General features: G+C 41.0%; 1 protein-coding gene across 1 annotated transcript; it reads right to left on the bottom strand.

The window, feature by feature from the left end:
• Nucleotides 1–6,864: 6,864 nt before the first annotated feature.
• On the bottom strand, nt 6,865–7,296 carry LOC138899158 (uncharacterized). The gene has a single exon (XM_070185280.1). It carries the CDS (start codon nt 7,294–7,296, stop codon nt 6,865–6,867), a length of 432 nt encoding a protein of 143 aa, XP_070041381.1.
• Between the last annotated feature and the right edge of the window lie 425 nt (nt 7,297–7,721).

Genomic DNA, 7,721 nt, shown 5'->3' with positions numbered 1-7,721 from the left:
ATGGTTTGACTTTCTGAAAACTAGACTCTAAGGCCTATAACTTTTATTTGTTGCTCATCTCCCAATTCCTTATAGATTGCGAGATATAAGCTTCCAAAGTCAGCCCTGTACAACAGAGATTTCCAAACTCTTCCTAGACAGTCTATAGTTTATCCACCATAACCTTTTGTACAAAACTCCAAATGATAAATTGTTTACCTTTATGAAAACTAGACACAAAGGGATACAACTTTCATTTATGGATCATCTCCAAATTACTTATAGATTGCGAGGTATGAGCCTCCAAAGTCAGACGACAGACAACAAAATTTTCTTCTTCGCGAACGCGAGAACCTCTTCACGAACGCGAAGAACAAAGTCCCAACATCAAAATCCTTCTTCGCGAACGTGAAGAACAATACCAGAACCAGCAACCAGTAGCATCAAAACACCCAAACTTGTTTCGAAACCACCCCAAATCAAACCCGAGGCCCACAAGACCCCGTCCAATCGTACCAACCAATCCCAATACATAACACGAACCTGCTCGAGGCTTCAAATCACATAAAACAACATCAAAACCATGAATCACACCTCAATTCAAGCTTTGTGAACTTTAGAACTTTAAAGTTCTACATTCGACGCCTAAACCTATCAAATCAAATTTGATTGGCCTCGAATTTTGCACAAAAGTAATAATTGACATTATGGACCTACTCCCACTTCCGAAATTGGAATCCGACCCCGATATCAAAAAGTCCACTCTTGGTCAAACTTTCTAAAAACCTTCAAATTTCCAACTTTCACCAAATGACCCCGAAATGACCTACAGACTTCCAAATCCACATCTGGACACTCTCCTAAGACCAGAATCACCATGCGGAGCTATTCCCAGGCTCAGAATCACAAACAAACATCCATAACATCAAAATCCACTTCAATCCAAACTTAGAAAATTCTTAAACTTTAAAAATGCGAACCTTTAGTAATAGGCGCTAAAATACTCCCAGGACGCCTGATACTCGATCCGAACATACGCCCAAGTCCGAAATCATCATACAGACCTATTGGAATTATCAAAATTCCATTCCGGATTCGTTTGCTAAAAGGTCAACTCCAATCAACGCTTTTTATTTAAGTTTCAAAAATGAGAATTGTTCTTTCAATTTAAATTTTAAATCTTCCGAAAATCAAACGACCGCACACGCAAGTCATAATACGTATTACGAAGTGATCGGGACCTTAAGCAGCTGAATGGGGCATAGATTCTTAAAATAACAAGTTGGGTCGTTACACGAGAGATCCTCCGGCCATGGTGTGATGTCTTTAGGCTATGAGGATGATGCCTTTAGACTATGACTCCTTCAGACAATGTGGCGATATTTCAGCCCATGAAATACAAAGATGCGGCAATATTATTTGCTTGATAGAGGGAACAAGTGATGCTTAATCATATGCGAAAATGAGACAAGGCAACGCTTAGCCTTGTACGTGATGAGGGCGGTGCTTAGCCCTATGTAGAGGAAGGCAACGTTTAGCCTTATGCAAAAATGGAGGCAGTGCTTAGACTCATGCAAATATAATGGAAATAGTGCTTTGTCTCATGCGAAGACAAGCAATGTTTAGCCTTATGCAATAATGAAGGCAGTGCTTAGCCTCATGCAAATGTAATTGAGATAATGCTTAGTCTCATGCGAAGACATGCAATGTTTAGCCTTATGCAATAATGGAGGAAGTGCTTAGCCTCATGCAATGCAGATAAAGGCAACGCTTAGCCTTATGCAATAATGGAGGCAGTGCTTAGCCTCTTGCAAAGAATGAGGGAAGTGCTTAGTCCTATACAGAGAAAGGCAGCGTTTAGCCTTATGCAATAATGGAGGCAGTGCTTAGCCTCATGCAAAGAAATAAGGGCAATGCTTAGCCCTGCACAGAGAAAGACAATGGTTAGCCTTATACAACAATTGAGGTTGTGCTTTGCCTCATGCAAAGAAATAAGGGCAATGCTTAGCCCTATATAGTAATGAGAGCAGTGCTTAGACCGATGCAAAGAAAAGTGACTATCAAATATGAAGAAGCAAAGTGGTTCTTAGCTTGACGCGTCTGTGCTCGGCGACTTGTGTCGGTGTGAAGATAGTGGTCTTGTTGCATATATTTGTGGACGTGCTTGCTATGTATGTTATGCCTGAATCTAAAGAAAAATCGTGAGTTTTTGGGGAAGGTTGATTCATGCCTTTGATTCGTCATTTAGCCTTTGCTCCTTGTCTTGACGCCTTGTTCAAGTCACCCTGGTAACATCTGGCTACTACAGAAATGAAATTTTCAAAAAATATGTATTTGCGATAAATTATTTGTAAGAAATACAGTTGTTCAAAATATGTGATGATGTATAAAACAAATAATTTTGTCGAACCATAAACTGTGACGTGCTTTGAGACATCGAGACCTTCTTAACTCGGAATTTTGAGGTCCTCCCTCAAAATTCTGCCCTAGTTTAAATGCATACTCCCGACAATACACTTCTTGGCGATCCTTGACATAATAAGATTGACGATAACTCAAAACTTACCCCCGTTCCTGACTGTAGAGGGTAATGAAGATTTTATTATGATGTGACCGAACCCACATGGCTACCTACGTATTCCCTTTTAAACGAGAATCAAATCAAGCATGGTTCATGTTACATCAAAAGAAAGTACAAATATAATCTCAAACATAATATCTCATAATGACGTCCGAGATAGGTTTTGGCCATATTTCTCCATCCATCTCTATAAGTATGAGTGCTCCTCCTGTCAGTACTTGGTGAACCATGTAAGGTCCTTGCCAGTTAGGTGAGAATTTTCCTTTTGCTTTGTCCTGATGCGGGAAAATCCGTTTTAACACCAATTGTCCCGGTATGAATTGCCTCGGCCTAACCTTCTTATTGAAAGCTCTTGTCATTCTATCCTGGTAGAGTTGACCATGACATGCTGTGTTCAACTTTTTACCGTCAATGAGATCTAGTTTCTCATACCGGCTCTATATCCATTCTACATCACTGAGCTCAGCCTTCTGTATGATTCTTAGGGAGGGAATCTACACCTCGACGGGTATAACAACTTTAGTACCGTAGACTAGAAGATAGGGGTTGCCCCAGTTGATGTGCGAACTGTGGTGCGGTATCCGAGCAAAGCAAATGATAGCTTCTCATGCCATTGCTTGTAGTTGTCCACCATATTCCTTTAATATCTTCTTGATGTTCTTGTTGGCGGCTTCCACGGCTCTATTCATTTGTGGCCTATATGTTGTAGAATTCCGGTGCTTGATTTTGAATGTTTCACATATGGTTTTCATCAGATCACTATTGAGATTGGCAGTATTGTCGGTAATGATTGACTCAGGCACTCCGAATAGATAAATAATACGATCCCGGATAAAGTCTGCTATGACCTTCTTAGTCACGGCTTTATAGGAAGCGACTTTGACCCATTTTGTGAAATAATCTATGGCTACCAAGATGAATCTATGTTTGTTGGAATCAGGGGGTTCAATCGGTCTGATGACGTTCATTCCCCAGGCCGAGAAAGGCTAGGGTGAACTCATTGCATTGAGTTCGTTGGGTGGCACCCATATCATATCAACATGTACCTGGCATTGGTGGCACTTTTGTACATATTTGATGCAGTCTGTCTCCATATTGATCCAGAAATACCCCGCCCTTAATATCTTCTTGGCTAAAACGAACCCGTTAATATGAAGTTTAGAGGTTCCAGCGTGTATTTGTTTGAGCAACCTAGATGCCTCCTTGGCATCTACACATCGCAGCAATCCCAAGTCAGGAGTCTTTCTATACATAATTTCTCCGCTCTGAAAGAAATGGTTGCCCAATGTTCGAAGCATGCTCTTCTGAGAGTGTGTAGCATTTCCTGGGTATTCTCATTTCTCCAAATACTCCTTGATATCTGAAACCATGGATTTCCATCGAAATTTTCTTCAACATAAGCACAATAAAATGGCTGCTTACGAATCTTTAACGGAACATGATCAATACAATTATTGTTTGGATGTTGTATCATGGAAGACAAGGTAGCCAATGCATCTGCGAACTCGTTTTGAATCCTCGAAAAATGTTTGAATTCTATCTTCGTGAACCTCTTGATCAGATCTTGCACATAGTGCAGGTATGGAAATATTTTAGTGTTCCCGGTGGCCCATTCTCCGAGTACTTGATGTACCAGCAGATTTGAATCTCCGATTACCAGCAATTCCTAAATATTCATGTCGATGGACAATCAAAGTCCCAACGTGCAAGCCTCATATTCTGCCATATTGTTGGTACATGGGAACCTGAGCATGGCGGATACTGATTAACGTTGACTGGTTTCTGATACCAAAACAACTCTGATGCCCACTCCTTTGAAGTTTGCGGCTCCGTCGAAAAACATTCTCCAACCATCGTATGTTTTGGCAATATCTTCCCCTACAAATAACACTTCCTTGTCGGGAAAATACATCTTCAATGGTTCGTATTATCCGTTTATGAGGTTCTCTGCCAGGTGATCGGCCAATGCTTGCCCCTTGACAGCCTTCTGAGTCACATCGATGATGTCGAACTCACTTAGCAATATCTTCCACTTTGCTAGCATACCCGTAGGCATGGGTTTCTGAAAGATGTATTTCAGCGGATCCATCCCCTATATGAGATATGTGGTGTATGCGCAGAAGTAGTGTCTCAATTTCTGAGCTATCCATGTCAAGGAACAACAGGTGCCTTCCAACAAAGAGTACCGAGCTTCGTAAGGTGTGAACTTCTTACTCAGATAGTATATCGCCTGCTCCTTTCTCCCGGTTTCATCATGTTGCCCCAGGACACAACCAAAAGCTCCATCCAATACGGATATATATAGCAATAGAGGTCTCCCGGGTTGTGGTGGGACCAACACGGGTAGCTTGGACAGGTACTCTTTGATTTTATTGAAGGCCCTTTGACACTCTTCAGTCTAGTTTGTCGTAGTATCTTTCCTCAGCATTTTGAAGATAGGCTCACATATTACCGTTGACTGTGCTATAAAACGGTTGATATAATTGAGGCATCCTAGAAAGCTCATCACATCTTTCCTGTTCTTTGGCGGTGGCAGGTCCTGAATAGCTTTGATTTTTGATGGGTCTAACTCAATACCTCAGCGACTAACGATGAAACCCAGCAACTTTCCAGCAGGGACTCTGAAAGCACATTTTGCAGGATTCAACTTCAATTCGGTCGAAAAACTTTCTCAAGTCTGCTATGTGATCCGAACTCATCTTAGATTTGATGATGATGTCATCCACGTACACCTATATTTATTTGTGTATCATATCGTGAAAAGAGTAGTCATGGCCCTTATGTAGGTAGCCCTGACATTCATCAAACCAAACAACATCATTTTGTAATAATATATTTCCCATGGGGTGATGAAGGCTGTCTTTTCAGCGTCCTCTTCGTCCATCCAAATATGGTGATATATTGCGAAGTAATCCACAAAATATTGGAGCTCATGCTTGGCATAATTGTCGATCAGTATGTATATGTTGGGCAACGGAAAATCATCCTTAGGTCTTGCTCTGTTCAGATCTTGATAGTCAACGCACACCTTGACCTTCCCATCCTTCTTCGGAACCGGTACAGCGTTGGCTAAACAAGTTGGGCACTCAACCACCCGAAGGACCTTGGATTTGATCTACTTGGTAACCTCTTCTTTTATCTTTACACTCATATTTGGCTTGAATTTCCTGAGCTTCTATGTTACTGGCAGACATATAGGGTTGGTAGCTAGCTTGTGCGCCACTATGGATGTGCTCAACCCCGTCATATCATCGTAGGACCATGCAAAAATATTCTCATATTCCTTTAGAAATATGATGTACTCTTCCTTCTCTAATGGCGATAGATGAGCACATATGGGAGTTTATTTGACTATTTCAGAATCCCCTAAGTTAACTGCCTCAGTTTCTTCCAAATTGGACTTTGGTTTGTTCTCAAAATTCTCTACTTCTTTGACAATTTTCTTAGGTATTATATCATCTTCCCAATCTTCCCAATCACTTTTCTTATATTGCGTTGTCTCATTACATGTCACAGTAGCAGGTTCATCAGGATATGTAATAATTATGTTGAAAAAGAATATAAAAAGATAATAATATAAATAAACGGAAAGCAATAGTACATTAATAAAACTTCAAACTGTCAACAAGTATGACTCTATGTCACGAGTAAGTATTTCAAAACAAAATACTGAAAATGTCTTAAATGCCAAAAACAACTTTAAAAGTAAAACATACTAGTTCTGCCAAGGCTACCCAGGTGCTCGGCGAGCTCGGGATGATGCAGCACTCCAGTTCCTGAGAATAGCTCATTCTCCCACTGTTTGAATGGTGAGATCTTCCTCCTCCTCCAAAATTGCATTGTTGTCCATATTTTCCTCGTCCAGAAACAACTTCCTCATACCAGCCAAAACCTCATCTTCCTCGGATCTCCAAATCACATCCGTCTGGTGGAATTTCTAGTGCAGTGGTGGTATGGGTTATTCCAATGGATAGTAGAGGTCATGCCATGGTGGTGTCCAATAATTACATTCTTGCACTGTGTATTCATATCCAAGACCAAAGGTTGTGCCGTGATATTGTGGTCGTATTGGTTTTGTGATTCCTTGAAGCTTTAGATCAACACCCTTGTCTGGTTCATGCCCCAACCACATCTATACTTTCTATCTTGTTGCTCTACCATTGCCCTTTCTCGATTGCATTTATCAGATCAATGCTGTGGTATGTTTCTCAACCCAATTTTCTCCTATTCTCGATAGCTGGCACAGTCTGGTTGGTGTAGATATGATTACTTCCATCTCCGTGAATAATCACCTATTGATAATTTCACTTGAAATTCACAGCCTGGTTCAGAGTAGAAGCGACTGCCCCAACTGCGTGTATCCATGGCCGTCCCAGTAACAAGTTATAGGTGGCAGATATATCTAGCACCTGGAATTCAACGTCGAACCAGGTCGGGCCCATCTGTATATGAAGGTTGATTTCTATGATAGTGGCTCTTTGAGACCCGTCATATGCTTTCACGTTCATATTTCCCATCCATATCTCATGCAAGCCTATACCCAGTCTTTTCAAAGTAGTCAGTGGGTATATATTCAGACTCGAACCCCCGTCTATCAGAACCCTGGAAATGAACTTCTCTTCATATTGCACAATGATGTGCAATGCTTTGTTGTGACTAAACCCTTCTGGTGGTAGCTTGTTTTCATGCAAAGTAATCTTGTGATTCTCCAGTATTTGCCCCACCATATTCACCATTTCCCCACTAGTGATATCGGTAGGCATATAAGCTTCACCTAACACCTTTATCAGGGCATCCTTGTGCGCATATGAGTTTTACAACAGTGATAAGATGGATATTTAGGCGGGAGTCTTATTTAGGTAATCAACAACAGAGTATTCCCTTGCCTGTACCTTTCTTCAAAGATCATTAGTGACTGTCTCCATTACATGTGATTTCGGTGCGGTATTTATACTCATTCCTCCAAAATTTTCATAGTGAAGGGCATAACTACCTTAACCTCTAATGGTGCCTGGTTTGCACCATAATTTGTGAGAGGGTGACAAAAGATGGTTTGGGAGCATCCCCTCTCAGATAAGTCCAATAGATCCTTCCTGATCGCATTCTTCATTAGTTTTTATCACATTCACTCCCTTGCTCCTATGATCAAGAAGAGGGTTAT

This window comes from Nicotiana tomentosiformis, chromosome 9 (assembly GCF_000390325.3).
Source record: "Nicotiana tomentosiformis chromosome 9, ASM39032v3, whole genome shotgun sequence".
In the NCBI taxonomy this organism is placed as follows: domain Eukaryota; kingdom Viridiplantae; phylum Streptophyta; class Magnoliopsida; order Solanales; family Solanaceae; genus Nicotiana; species Nicotiana tomentosiformis.
Note: the sequence above shows the minus strand (reverse complement) of the source record. Positions and strands in the feature narration are given on the sequence as shown.